This window comes from Sinocyclocheilus rhinocerous, unplaced genomic scaffold (genome assembly GCF_001515625.1).
Source record: "Sinocyclocheilus rhinocerous isolate Xijiao unplaced genomic scaffold, SAMN03320098_v1.1 scaffold1710, whole genome shotgun sequence".
Lineage (NCBI taxonomy): Eukaryota > Metazoa > Chordata > Actinopteri > Cypriniformes > Cyprinidae > Sinocyclocheilus > Sinocyclocheilus rhinocerous.
In genome coordinates, this window is record NW_015650690.1 from 17,164 (window position 1) to 32,781 (window position 15,618).

Consider the following 15,618-nt stretch of genomic DNA (forward strand, 5'->3'; position numbering starts at 1 on the left):
TCTAATTAATTACATGATGTGTCGATTAATTAATCTAATTAATCGCAAATTACATTTGGCTATGAAAATATGAACATTCTTTGTAACATATTTCTCAAATTATCTTCTTTTATGTTCCATAGTTTATGTTGGGCCGTTGTAGCCTAAACGTTCAGGCCCATATGTAAATTTTGTTTATGTTGAATCAAATAAAATATTTCTTTCTAAAGCTGCTATTCGTAATGTCTACTTAATACTTTCTCATTTAACACAAAAAATAGCATTACATAATCTTTTGGGGGTATTTTCATAGCCAAATGTAATTTGCGATTAATTAGATTAATTAATCGACACATCATGTAATTAATTAGATTAACATTTTTAATTGACTGGCAGCCTACCTCGTCTCCAAACCACTGGGTGAGGTTCCGGGGGCACGGGAGGGTGTCATAGGTCGCCCTTAACAGAAAGCTGAGCCTGGATTGTGGCGCCCTCCAGATATCTGTCCAGGTGATGCGCCTGTTCACATTCACATCCCATCGCGTCCAGACTCCTTGACTGCCCTGGGATATTGCCTTTACGTGGAAGCGCTCCTGCTCCAGTGGTAATTTCATCCACCACCATGGTCTTCTGCTGCCTCACGGTGGCTTTAGACCAGAGGTGCTGTGGCGCTCCCCAGTCTGGACTAACCCCATCACCTCTCGATGTTGCAGACTAGAGATAGCATGCTGTACTTCAGTTTGTGCCTTCCATTTGCGGCCTGTGCGGATGGGGACTTTCGCACTCCTTATAAGTGGGTCCGCTGAGTCCTTTAGCTCCAATACAAGGCGTGCCTTGTCTTGCTTGTACCCTAGGCTGATGGATTTGATGGGGAGCTCCAGCATATTCCAGCCGAAGAGACCTGCATCTGAAAAGCAGCGGGGCAAGCCCAACCACTTTCGAATATAGCTATTGGCGAGGCTGTCCATCCTGCTAACCTCCGATATGGGAATTTCATAGACCTTTAGAGGCCACAGCACACGTTGGTATAATATGTGCTGATAGCACCACACTTTGTGCTTCCCAGCCAGGTGGCTTTGCTCAATTCTTGCCAAGCCCTTTGCAAGTTGTTGCCTGGCTAGCTTCCCCATCTGCCTGTCGGATAAATCTGCGGTGTATTGCCTCCCCAGGCTTCTCAATGGTTTCTCATCCAGCCGAGGAATGGGCTCCCCTCCAACGACGAACATGGTCCTGACATGCAGCACGCTTTTCCTTATCGAGAGACTTCTTGATTTTTCAGCCTTGCTCTTCATTCTTGCCCACTTAAGCAGCTTGTCAAAGCACTTGATGATGGAAGCCTCTCGCCTGATGGTAGCTTGATGCCCCTGACAACTTGCCTGGCCCCTCTGAGGATTACCTCGAGAATGGGGGAGATGGCACACCCCATGGCAATCCCGCCAAATAATTACTACTATGGTCTGAAAGAGATAGGGGAGAAATGTCGATTTCAAGTATCATAGAGGTAAAGGAAGAGGAAGCAAAATTGAATGTTATGTAGTAATATTAATATAATTTATGTACTGTATGTGATATTAGTACAGTTACTTAATCGGGTTATAAATCTCGTAGTAATCACACAAACAAAAAGTCTAAATAAATAGGCTATGCATGCAAAGTCTGAGGCTACACTGAAAACCTAGCATCTCTGTAAAAATAATAGTTACGGTTTCAAATAATTTTTGAAACCAAAAAACAAAACAAAGAAAAGGTACACACACACACGCGCGTTTGTTTTGAATTGTAGGGCCTTTCCAAAGACATTACTTTTATACTGACCAAACAATATTTTTTATCCCCTAACCCTAAACCTACCCCTTACAGAAAACCAGTTTTTTTTAATTGACTGGCAGCCTACCTCGTCTCCAAACCACTGGGTGAGGTTCCGGGGGCACGGGAGGGTGTCATAGGTCGCCCTTAACAGAAAGCTGAGCCTGGATTGTGGCGCCCTCCAGATATCTGTCCAGGTGATGCGCCTGTTCACATTCACATCCCATCGCGTCCAGACTCCTTGACTGCCCTGGGATATTGCCTTTACGTGGAAGCGCTCCTGCTCCAGTGGTAATTTCATCCACCACCATGGTCTTCTGCTGCCTCACGGTGGCTTTAGACCAGAGGTGCTGTGGCGCTCCCCAGTCTGGACTAACCCCATCACCTCTCGATGTTGCAGACTAGAGATAGCATGCTGTACTTCAGTTTGTGCCTTCCATTTGCGGCCTGTGCGGATGGGGACTTTCGCACTCCTTATAAGTGGGTCCGCTGAGTCCTTTAGCTCCAATACAAGGCGTGCCTTGTCTTGCTTGTACCCTAGGCTGATGGATTTGATGGGGAGCTCCAGTATATTGAATCATATATGTATATGTATGTATGTATGTGTGTGTGTGTGTATGTATATATGTATGATTCAATCCAATAAGTAAATTTGTGATATTGAACTTTTAAAGAATTTAATTAAAATATAGAATTATTCGCTTTTTAAAATTTAATTAAATTAATGTAATTAAATACATAAATCAATTTAATTAATTTTATTTATTTAATTGTTCAGTTCATTTATCAAAATTTGCTACTGTTTTGACGTTGTATGTTGTTTCTGACTTCCTATCTCAGTAAGCTACGACACACGTGATTGGTTTACGGCAGTGGCTGAAGAGCTGTGGAAAGGAAGTGTACGAATTCTTTATTAGTGAACTGTGGTTGCTTTTTGGCTTGTTTCTTTATGCGCTTAATCTCTTCATAACCAGATATTACACAGTGTTTTAACGGGACAGTCCTGGGCACGTTTCCCACAGAAAAACTTCGGAGTAACGGCAGTTTCTGACAGTGAGTAGCGCTAACCGGGTTCCATTGACCCCGAGCACAATGCTGCTCACAGTGTTTTGTGAACCGAGAGACCGCTCGGAAACCACTTTCGCCCTCGACGTGTCCCCGGAGCTTGAACTCAGGGATTTTTTGGCTCTTTGCGAACATTTATCAAAATTTGCTACTGTTTTGACGTTGTATGTTGTTTCTGACTTCCTGTCTTCCTACGACACACGTGATTGGTTTACGGCAGTGGCTGAAGAGCTGTGGAAAGGAAGTGTACGAATTCTTTATTAGTGAACTGTGGTTGCTTTTTGGCTTGTTTCTTTATGCGCTTAATCTCTTCATAACCAGATATTACACAGTGTTTTAACGGGACAGTCCTGGGCACGTTTCCCACAGAAAAACTTCGGAGTAACGGCAGTTTCTGACAGTGAGTAGCGCTAACCGGGTTCCATTGACCCCGAGCACAATGCTGCTCACAGTGTTTTGTGAACCGAGAGACCGCTCGGAAACCACTTTCGCCCTCGACGTGTCCCCGGAGCTTGAACTCAGGGATTTTTTGGCTCTTTGCGAACTAGAATCAGGAATACCAGCCAGGGAGATTCAGGTAAACATCTTTCAAAAGTGTTGCAACAGTTAAAGTTATTTAGCCTCTATGCTAAGCGACCTGACTAAACAAATTAGTGCCAAACAAGCCGGCAGGTCCATTCTATTAATAGCATACTGAGCCTCTGTCAACACTTCTGGAAAACCCCAGATTTCGAAAGATTAACAGGCCATAGCTGTATTTGCCACGCTGACCTATGTCAATTAAACGTTTTTGTTTGCTAAACACGAATCATATCAGGAAACTGTAATAGACGGAATTGTGCACTGTTAAGCATGGAAGCCACATAACCATTTCCACCACATAACAAAAATAAAAATCATGCTTTTTCCTAAATCATAATTATGACTTTACATATATATACTTTACATATTGACGTAATCATGTGATCAATAGTCAAAATGGTCACACTAAACCTAAGTTGTGAGATAAAATGTCATTTCTGTCAGAATTATTATTTTTTATGTAATTTTTTTGTAATACATTTATGTAATAATTGTGACTTGGTGTCTCATAATTTCGACTGACTTTTTATGTAAGTTAGTCATCGTTTTATTCTCTCTCTCATAATTATGCTTTACCAAAGCGTGATTGTTTTCTTATGTGGCGGAAATGAACTTCCATAGTTAAAACAAACATGACAGAGTCTTTATTTGATATAGGTGTGTCTTGGTAGCAGATGAAACTTGTTGAAAATTGAAAGATAAACTTTTTCTGTATGCCTATTTAATGGTGCATGAATTGAAACCGTAAGATATCATTTATTACACATAGTGTTCGGTACTAAGACATTTGTAATTGTGAGTTGGTATATTTTAAACTTAAAATGCTCACGATTTTCATAGCTGTTTTGAGAAAAAGATCATATACTGTGTTTTCATATATTGAACAAAAATAATGCAACCTTTGCTCTACAGATTTCATATGCAGAGCAGCCTTTACATGATCCCACCCAAGCCCTGGGAAACTATGGACTGAAGGATGGAGATGTGGTAGTGTTACGACAAGCAGAGAGGTTACTAGGGCCACAACCCACAGTTCCTGGTAAACCAGCATAACTTGATCTATTTAAAAATGGATCAACGTGAGCTTATGGCATTAATCATAATGAATCTTAATGTCTTAGGTCTGCCTCGCATCGATTTCAGTTCCATTGCTGTTCCTGGGACCTCCTCAGGCCAAAACAGACAGCACCAAGCCCAGCGTCCCAGTGCCACCCAGTCACAGCCGCCCCGAGCTACCAACGCACCAGGCTCAGCCCTTTCTCCTCAGGGACTGGACAATCCTACCTTGCTACGTGACATGTTGCTGGCAAATCCACATGAACTGTCTTTGCTGAAGGAGCGAAACCCTCCTCTTGCTGAGGCTCTACTGAGTGGAGACCTTGGTAAATAAAGATGATGGGCCTAAATGCATCTATATGGATGACTGAATGTTTTTTCCTAAGTGACAGAATAATTTTGATTTCTTCTTTTCAGAGCGCTTCACCAAGGTGCTATTGGAGCAGCAGCAGGACCGAGCCCGAAGAGAGCAGGAGAGAATCAAACTGCTGACTGCAGATCCTTTTGACTTGGAAGCTCAGGCCAAAATTGAGGAAGAAATCAGGTAACAAATAAGGGGTGAGATTACATGCAAAGCAAAAACATGGTCTATGGCACAGGGATTATAAAACAAAAGAAAAGCACTGAATTTGTGACATTTTACTTTTAACTTCCAGACAGCACAACATTGAGGAGAATATGACCATTGCTATGGAAGAAGCACCTGAGAGTTTTGGCCAGGTGGTCATGCTCTACATCAACTGCAAAGTCAACGGACACCCAGTAAAGGCCTTTGTTGACTCAGGTAGTAAATTGTGTTTTTGATTTTCTTTTTAAGTCCCCTGGAAATTATGTTGTTGAGTGCTTTTGTTATATATTGTTGGAAGTAATATCATGTTGAACATTATGCCTTAATAACCAAATGTCAAATACTTTGGGTTAATATACAGCATCCAGGTGAGTTATTTTCAGTTGTGTGCTATTTTTGCTTATGTGTTTGACACTCCTTTAATACTTTAAAGAGTTTTTTCATATTATATACTAATTTTTATTGTCTTTCTGGTTATCCTTCTTTAGGAGCTCAGATGACAATTATGAGCCAAGCATGTGCAGAGCGATGTAACATCATGCGTCTAGTGGACAGACGTTGGGCAGGCATTGCCAAAGGTGTTGGCACCCAGAAAATTATAGGCAGAGTTCATTTGGGTACGGCATTTATTTAGACCTGCTCCTTTAATATTCATTATGCATTTCCTCCAACATTATTGTTCCCAAATCTTCTCATACTAAATATATATTTTACGTCCAGCCCAGGTGCAGATAGAAGGAGATTTCCTGCCTTGCTCTTTCTCCATTTTGGAAGATCAGCCCATGGATATGCTGCTAGGCCTTGACATGCTGAAGAGACACCAGGTCTGCTTGGAAACTTTGGTTCATAGCCAATCAAATAATCTATTTCCCGTAATGGAATCTGTTTGCCATGCCATTAATGTTGCTTTAATGGAATAAAACAAAGTTGAGGATGCAGACTTTTTCTATATTCCCTAGATGCTTTAGCAAATGAGAGTACTTTGTCTCGTCTGCGTATCATTGTCAGTCTGTGTACTCAGGAAAATATTTTATATCTCCTTTAATCTTACAAATACTGTCTGTCGATCTTATCTTCTAACTTCATTTGCTCTCATTCAGTGCTCCATAGACCTAAAGAAAAATGTCCTCCTCATTGGGACGACGGGTACAGAGACAAGTTTTCTACCTGAGGCAGAGCTACCCGAGTGTGCCCGGCTGGCATATGGGCCAGAGGGACGAGAGGAGACCCGGCCTGAGGAGATTGCAGATCGAGAACTGGCAGAGGCAATACAAAGATCTGTGCAGGACAGCGGTGAGATGCATGATATGTAGACCAACAGATGGCATGGCTTTTATGGTTGGAATAAAAGCTAGAGTTACATTTTAACACAAGGAACGAATACTCATTAGTTGTGGAATTATGAGGATTTCCTTGTTTAGGGATTAGAAGAATATAACATTTTTAACAGTTTTGGTATAGTCCGTTTATTCTGGTTGCAGTGCAGAACCACTCCCCCAGTTCACAAGGTGGTGCTTAATGTGTGTATAAAATACACTACCATTAAAACATTTGGGGTCAGTAAGATTTTTTTTGAAAGAAATTAATTTTATTCAGCAAGGATGCATTAAATTAATCAAAAGTGAGAGTAAAAACATTTGTGTTATTATGAAAGATTTCAAATAAATGCTGATCTGTGTAACTTTCACTTAATCACACCATCATTGAGCAGCACATCTGTTTCTGTCACATCTTATAAATTATATTTACATCTTTGGTTCGTTTAAACTGTAATAATATTTCATTGTTTTTACTATCTTTTTGATTAAATAAATGTAGTCTTAGTGAGCATAGAAGACTGCTTTAAAAAACATTAAAAATCTTACTGACTCCAATCTTTTGAAGGATGTATGCTTTACATGCCTGTCAAAGTAACACTGATAAAACTGTCTGAGGAAACATGGGTTCAAATATCAGTAGAACATTGGCTCTTCAGAATATATTCTTAAGTTATGACATGGTCACTAAAGCCTTATGTGGGTTGAACGCCACCTTGTGTAGCTAATGTGATTATTAGGTGCATGCCTCTCTTTTCTCTTTCTCTGGATGTGTTTTCGCTAATTTTTGCCTCTTATTGCATGAAATGTGTGGCGTTTGTGTGCCCTAACTATGAGCAGGACAAAACTGATGTCATATGGACAGACACCTGGAGAGGGCTCTACTTACCAGGTACTACATTGACAATGGGTATATTCATTAGCCTGATACAGTATTTGACCCAGTAAATATTGGACATATGATATACATTGGTGTGCACAGGAAAGCCCTCCATTTTGTGAGTAATATCTTGAAATAAGTTAATCTTTGCCTGTCTATGATGCTGACTATTTTGCATGGTTTGCAGTGTTTGCTGAATTTGCATGGTTTAAATAACTTGCTTCAATGTAGAATTTCAACTTCATCAGTTAATGTCTCTCTCATAGATATTGAAGATGGAAAAACTACCTCACCACAATCCCTGCCATTTAAACCCCTCAACCAACCCACAACATCCTCAGCCTCAAGTCACCCCCACAGTCTCACCCCAGACCGTTCCAAGTCTGCCCCAGCCTCTATAAACCAGGGAGTGTCCCCAGTTGAAATTCCCACATCGATTGAATCCTCTCTGCTTCAACCCTTGAAACTGGGTGAACCCTCTCCAGATCCCTCTGATGACTCCTTTAGATCTCAGTCCCAAGGACTGGCAGATCTGACATCGTCTTGCTTGCAAACAGATGCAGATACTCCTATCCCAAGCACTCTTCCCTCTCAGGAACCATTCTCTAGTACTGTACCCGAGGACAATGAGGTGACAGGCGACATTGTTTCAGGAGATTCCGGCAGTCCGATAGATGCGGATTTGGGGAAGAATAACACTTCCTCTGGGACTGTAGCAGCAGAATCTCCCTTTATTCTTTTTAACCCAAGGTCTCAGACTCAAACACTGGATCAGGAAGTGGACATGGATGTTTCTTCCAATGCAAAACTAGAAGCTGGCCATGACTTTCCTGATCAGTGCCAGAGAGACCAAGGTAGTATGATGGAGGATGTTTCAGGGGCTCAACCACAACTCATGCCTGTTCCAGATTTGAACCTTGAGCCCTGTAATGCTGAGCCAGCCATTTCTTCTGTCCATTCAGATTCTGAGAGTGTAGTACCCTGTGAAAGAGACCCGCCAGAGATGGATAACATCCCTTCCTTGGCTCAAGCCCTTAAGGAGCTCCATAAACTTCTGATGTCCAACAGTTGTCCAACAGTTTCTGGAAGGATTCCTGTATCTGATGCTAATGATACTACACCAAGACAAGATGTTGATGAGGTGGACCAGAATCCTGCTGCAAGAAACCATGTCATTCTGAACCCAACTATTGACTCATCCTTTAATACTGCCACAACAAACGACAAAGAGGAAAGTGTTGCCAAAGCTGACTTTACTTCTCAATCAATGAGGGATATTCCAGACATGCCAACACCAAGCCATCCAAGGCACACAGAGAACCAGCCTTCTAGACTGGTAGATCCCACAGTGGAACAAACGATTGCGTGCCCTGATGCAGCTGAAGGAAATCAGGCCCTTGTTTTTGAAGAAGGTTCTGGGCCGGTGACTTCTTCCCAGAGAGATCTTGAGCTCCCTGAGGGTCAGCAAGGGCAGGGCATTGTGGACAAAAACACCTCAGGCATTGACATCTCAGCTGACCTGTCTCAGCAGCGCCCGCTTTCTGTAGCAGCTAGCTCATCAACCAATTCCAGCCTAGGGCCTGTTGCATCTCCTCAAGCCACTGAGATGGATCCTCTTTTTCTTGGAGACTCCATCCAAACTGCACCACAACCCTCGATGGGACAGTTTCCACCTGAGCACATTCAGAGGATCCAGGCATCAGGGTTTTCAGCCCTTGAGGCTGCTGAGGCGCTGGAACAGGCTCAAGGCAGCGTAGAGCTTGCCTTATTGGTACTGCTTGCAAGAAAGATCACTGTGCCCACTTAGACACCGAATCAACTCTTAGTGGTGGCATCAGTTAACATATGAGCCTTTTTTCATCATGTCGTTTTCCTTTAGCAGTCCTCGTGGTTTTGTACTTGATGGTCTTCTTCTGGCTCCTCTACTTTGCCAACATACATAATGTTTAAAAAATAGATTTGTGAGAAGCTGGCCATATTTCCCTTTCAACAGAACAATGATGTCTGTGCAGTCTTTTTTAATTTTTGCATGTTGCCTCAATAGTTCGTAATGGATTGTTGATTTTATTGGTTTGGTTTGAATAAATTTGATAAACTGTCAGACATTTTACAGGATTATGAATATTTACTTCAGGTGGTGGGGCTCGGTAATAAAATTCCTCTCGTGGCAGAAATAGATCCGTTTCCAATCTTCCAACGACTGCATGGTTTTAGATCTCAAAATTGATTTATGTGCTTGATGTTTACTGATCTTCTGAAGCGTCTTACTAAATTTATTTTGTGACAATAGGAGCAGATAGTAAACTGGTAAGACACCCATTTCAGAGTTTTTTTTTCCTATTTGAATTGGCAATAATGTTCAAGCTGAGGTAATTTTCTCAATTATTATTTTATTTGATCGTTGCCAATCCTGTATAACTTGACATTTTCGATAGGTTGCCTTTGGAAATTATTAAAGAATAGACTTACCATTACCTTGTTCGTATGTGTTCATAGTCCATCCTTGAACAATATTGTCAGTCTTTTGTTAATGATATAAAACAAATCTGAAGGGGAAGTCATACTTTTATTATCAGTAGTACTTCTTTTTATCAGATACATGATGTTGTGGATGTGGCTGTAGTGTTTTACATTGTGTTTTTGATTTAAATGAAACGGACAGGAAAAAGCTGGTGCTGACAAAGTAGTCTTCAGGAAGGTTTTTTTTCTTCCCCGTGTGCCCTTAGGGCAGCTACCACTACATATTGTTGGGAAGTCTGTGTTTTATTCTCTTATCTGTTGTCCCTTGTCTAAACACTTTTATTTTATTGTAAAGTCCTGATGTGCTTTTTCCAGCTGTCTTTTATCTTTTGTCATGTCTACCTTGTTATTTTTTAATCTCTGGGTCATATTATATGACTCGTATATAATTTGCGTTCAATCTATTTGAGAAACTCAGTTTAAACTTGTATACAGTTTAAAAACCAAATAAAAGGAAAAAAGTGATTCTTATATTTCAAATGAGTGGCTGTGTGTTTTTTTTTTAGTACTGTTAGTTGACTGCAAAAATTTGAAAGTGCAAGAAAATAAGGCATAAGCATAATGCTTTGTGTTTTAATGTTAGATAAATTGACTACTTAAATTACTTCCAATTAACGCAGGGCCATTCATCATTGATAATAAAAGGGTGGACCTCACATTGAAGTGTTAAATTGTACCCCAAAACCAAAATATATATTACGAAATATTTTTATTAATATGTATTATTGTTAGAATTATGTATTATTATATTAATAACTGTTTTATTAAGAAAATTTAACGATTTAAGTTTAGTTTTCATATAGTTTTATATAATGTATTATGCACATTCTTCGTTCGTTCCTGTTACTTAATACAGAGACGGCAAGGAACATTGAATTAAAAGTGAAATTTTGAAGTAGAAACATTGAAATAGTTTTTTTTCTCTTATAAAACGTATTCAAATTATCTTTGTTTTATGTACATTTTCCGAAATAATGTATATAGTGTGTAATGTAATGGCAATAATTTTATCTCAAAACATTTTGTAATTTAAAAAATGTGACACGTGATATGATGACATTTTTTTTATTGTTCGGTTCAGCCTATAATAAAGTAATCTTCATCTTCAAAGTAACGCCCAATCAAATGTAGTAAAATTGGTTGAACGAAATTGGACAGGTGAGGACGCTCTTCCGAATCTAATCAACTGCGGTCAAGCCTGGCGCGCTTTTTTTATTTTTTTTATTTTTTTTTTATTTGCGCGTCTAATCTTGCACTTACGGTACGGTTTCTTGCACCGGTGTTACGAGATTTTTGGTTTCCGAGATTTTCGGTTTCAGTGGGCGGAGCATACATGAATATTCATGAGTTTCCCGGACATGCGCGTGGAACCAGGTGGAAATGAGAATTTCTGTTCAGGCTCCTTGTATCTCGGCAGGTTTAATGGAATATTTTAAAAAAAAAGGTAAATATATTTCCAGCGTTGCACAAACTACATTTGTTTATCATTTCCTAGCAGTTTATAATGTTAAAATGGATGTAAAGAAGCTGTCATACCGACGTTTCCTTTATACGTTTGCTTTTTTTAACTTTTATTTTTTATTTTAATGTTTGTAAATACATTACTTTTGTACATAAACGTTTGTATTGTACATTAATTATTATAAATCATTTATTAATGTTAATAAATGTTAATAACACACACACACTAACATTTTTAAACACTCATAAAAAGCTTTCCTTTACAGGTTTGTTCATTCTTTCAATTAATATTTGTTCAAAGTGATCCTGACTATTAATGTATTCATTTTCAAGTCATTTTGCTGTACAGTTTCAGAGAAAATTAAAGGCAAAATCACCCAAACATTCTTGCACTTGGATCATTTCCTTACATTCAAACACTCATAAAAAGATTTTCTTTATAGGTTAGCTCATTCTACCAATTGATATGTATTCAGAGTGACCCTGACTATCACTGTATTCATTTTCAAGGCATTTTACTCTATAGTTTTGGATAAAACTAAAAGCAAAATCACCCCAAACAACAAAATACATCCTAGCACTTGCACTGTGTCCCATTTTCCAACACTCATAAAAAGTGTCCCTTTATAGGTTAGCTCATTCTTTCAATTGATATGTATTCAGAGTGACCCTGACTATCACTGTATTTATTTTCAAGGCATTTTACTGTATAGGTTTGGAGAAAACTAAAAGCAAAATCACCCAAACCAACAAAATGCGTCCTAGCACTTGCACTATGTCCCATATTGCAACACTCATGAAAAGTGTTCCTTTATAGGTTATCTCATTCTTTTAATTCATATGTATTCAGACTGACCCTGACTATCACTGTATTAATTTTCAAGACATTTTACTGTATAGTTTTGGAGAAAACTAAAAGCAAAATCACCCCAAACAACCAAATGCATCTTAGCACTTGCACTGTGTCCCATTTTCCAACACTCTTAAAAAGTGTCCCTTTATAGGTTAGCTCATTCTTTCAATTGATATGTATTCAGAGTGACCCTGACTATTACTGTATTCATTTACAAGTCAGTTTTGGAGAAAATTAAAGGCAAACTCACCCCGAAAAGTGCATTCTTACACTGTATTTATTCATGAAAAAGCAAATAATTTGTATAATGTTGCACGGTTACTAAATGTTTTTGTCTTTTTTAGACAAAATAGACACTTGGATTTCACTGTTTACACTGTACTTTAATATTTACACAATTTACTTTTTATATAAAACACAAAAAAATGTAAAAAAAAAAAATATTAAAAAAAATAAATTAATCAAATGCGAGGTTCAAATGCAGCAGTGTCGTTTAAATTAAATATTCAAATAATTTACAATTATACTAACATAAAATAAAAAAAATAATAAAGCTTTCTACTTATTGCACTCTTTTGGTGTTCCATCCAATGTGGCGTTTCTTAACATTTGTCTACATGCTACCTCATGTAGTGTCCATCAGTGGCATGTGACACATTGCCAGACCTGATCAGTTCCAATTACAGTTTTGGGTATATCTACACATGTAGGATGATACCACTTTTGACAGCTGCAGCACTGGACCATGAGCTCCTTGTAATGAGCTGTTCTGCAAACACAGTAAACTGGTACTGCAGTTTTGGTCACGTTTGCCTCAGCTTCACTCTCTCGAGTCTTTATGCTAAATGTGATGCTGTTTTTTGTTAATGAAGCATACAGCTGTGCCCTCAGCCTGCCTTCATTAAACATGCATAGCTCTGGTGGATGACCCTTGCATAGAGCATATGCAAATGCTATTGAAAACACACCACAATTGCTTAGATTGGATTGCTGCTGCACAGCTGGTTGGAGAATATAAAAATGTTCTGACCGTGGCCTTACCATCCAGGACAGTGTCTGTATAGGGTTCTTTGGTCCAGAGGGGCACTTTTACTGTCATACACAGAATGCTGGTTTTCACCACAAAATAAATTGCTAACTGTGATCCAGTGGTTTTGCCGAATGTGCAAAATCTGCACAAAATTTTTTTTTGTGGAGTTCCCACAATCCCTCCATTTGCAATAGCATTAAAGGGAATTAAAGCATAAATTCAAGTGTTATTTTAATTATTTAAATCATTTTACCTTTCTCTGTTTTTCAGTCTGCTTGAGTGTTTTGGGCTCCACATACATTTGATCAGCACTGTTACCTTTCATCTCTGCCTGTGATGTGCAATAGTGAAATTAATGAACATAGCAAATATGCGTCCCTAACACAAATTTTACAATAGACAACCATACAAGTGCAACCAAGCAGTGAAAGTTGTTTTAAGCTATTAGATTGTAAGACATGATACTGTTAAGTACAAATGCATACTTGAAATGTATCAATTTAACATACTATTTGTGCAACTTCCTGACAATGTCTTGAAAGGCTGTACTACTATCATAATTGCACCATTCACTCTCCATCAGACCAATTACAGTCTTTGAAATCAGATATTAATGATAGTTATACACAAAACTCATACAAAGTAAAAGTAGCTTGAAAACAGAACATGCACCAAAAAAGGCCAGTAAAGTACAGAAAAGAAATGACTGCAGTTCAATTATATGCTAAACACAGAAGAAACATTTTATACTGTATGTAAGTTTCAAACAAGTGATAAAAAAGCTAATAAAACAATGACATAAAACACTTGCAATTAAGAGGATAAAAGTTATATTTTTATTGACGTTTAAAGGAAAACATTAACCTGGCTAAACTAATTTGACTCTTGCACCCTGTAAAATACCCTAATTAGAAATGTATACCTTATCTTTGTAGTTCAAAAAGATAGTTTGCTATTATTATTATTATTTGAGTGTGAATAGTAGAAATCTAATATATAGTAGGTAATATATATATAGTATTTGTACTATATACATTATAGTAGGTATATACTATAATATATATAGTAATATATAACTAATATATATAGTATAAACTAAAGTAGGAACAAATATATTTTTAGAGTTTTCCTTAGTTTTTATTTTTTTTATTGTACAGAAAGCTTGATTTTCAGAAGACTGCTGTACATGCAATGTAAACAAGAGTTTTATAAAGACTGAATTACAGACAGATGGTTGGATAGGCATTATGTAACCTGTGTTATGACATTTCACAATAGATGCAAATGCAAATATGTAATATTTAAGCAATTAAACACAAACAAATTATGAGAATATGATTTTATTAGGTGCGTGCATTAGTGTGCAGCAGAGTCAATAAATGTCCGCAGGTGCTGAAGCCACAGTAGACACTGTTGTGCAGTCTGATGGGTTGCACATGAGTACAACAGCATGCTGAAAGTGCTGTTGTTCTTCAAGATAGTTGTTTTCTGTAATAACAAAAGCAAAGAATTTATAAAAGTGTGATCATATTCAAACAGGGACATGACACTGCATCACTTTTATTTTTCTTTGTGTTATCAACTGTCTTTCCCTATCTCTGTGATTTGCCACTCGTTGTATAGATTTTCATTTAAATAGATAATTCAACAGTTAATCTCAATACTATATAATTGTAATGATTCAGTCAAGGATGAGAAGTGAGGAATTCCAGCTGAGCAGTTTTATTCAATAGACTGAAGAATAAGGTAAACAAAACAAAAAAACAGCTTTGCAGGCATATCACCATAAACAAACACAACAACCAACAACCAACAACCAAAAACGAAACTGACAGGGCTATAAAAACGTAGATATAAGAAATTAAACTGAAAGTGAGGAATAAGTAACCACACAAATAACGACTTCTCAAATGGATGATGAACATAATCAGTCCTTGTGGTTAAAAAGAAGGTATTCACTACATTAAATGACAGTAAAAGGTCAAATGCAAGAAGTCATTGTGTGTATAATGTATATAGTGCTTGAAAATGAGGCATGGTGCAAGTGCTTGAATAGACTTTGCTTTTTGGGGTGAGTTTGTCTTAAATTTTCTTCAAAACTATACAGTAAAATTACTTGTAAATGAATACAGTAATAGGCAGGGTCACTCTGAATAAATATAAATTGACAGAATGAGCAAACCTATAAAGGAAAGATTTTTATGAGTGCTTGAAAATGAGGCATGGTGTAAGTGCAAGAATGGACTTTGATATTTGGGGTGAATTTGCCATGATTTTCTCAAAAACTATTTTTTATTTGGCGTACTATTTATACGCACTTTCATGAGATCGGGTTGTTTTATGAGTGTTGGAATATGTGGAGATAATCCAAGTGCAACAATGGATTTTGATGCTTGGGGTGATTTTGCTTTTAGTTTTCTCCAAAACTATACAGTAAAATGCCTTGAAAATGAATAGAGTGATAGTCGGGGTCACTCTGAACACATATCAATTGAATACTGC

The 15,618-nt window shown here is 38.0% G+C and overlaps 1 protein-coding gene across 2 annotated transcripts; it reads left to right on the plus strand.

Annotated features, from left to right (window-relative positions):
• Positions 1-3,057: 3,057 nt before the first annotated feature.
• On the plus strand, positions 3,058-10,207 carry LOC107712079 (protein DDI1 homolog 2-like). 2 transcript variants are annotated; one of them, XM_016517202.1, is made up of 10 exons: positions 3,058-3,427; positions 4,345-4,471; positions 4,554-4,814; positions 4,906-5,032; positions 5,145-5,272; positions 5,545-5,673; positions 5,777-5,880; positions 6,157-6,349; positions 7,213-7,264; positions 7,519-7,560. In XM_016517202.1, exons 1-9 carry the CDS (start codon positions 3,290-3,292, stop codon positions 7,221-7,223), a joined length of 1,218 nt encoding a protein of 405 aa, XP_016372688.1. In that variant the 5' UTR covers positions 3,058-3,289; the 3' UTR covers positions 7,224-7,264; positions 7,519-7,560. The 2 variants fall into 2 exon arrangements, with proteins under 2 accessions (XP_016372688.1, XP_016372689.1); XM_016517203.1 differs by lacking the exon at positions 7,213-7,264 and having other exon boundaries at positions 7,519-10,207.
• Positions 10,208-15,618: the final 5,411 nt, after the last annotated feature.

Coding starts and splice junctions, on each gene's coding strand:
- LOC107712079 (XM_016517203.1), top strand. CDS start 3,290: ATGCTGCTCACAGTGTTTTGTGAACCGAGAGACCGCTCGGAAACCACT. Junction 3,428..4,344: donor TACCAGCCAGGGAGATTCAG/GTAAACATCTTT, acceptor TTTGCTCTACAG/ATTTCATATGCAGAGCAGCC. Junction 5,273..5,544: donor AAAGGCCTTTGTTGACTCAG/GTAGTAAATTGT, acceptor ATCCTTCTTTAG/GAGCTCAGATGACAATTATG.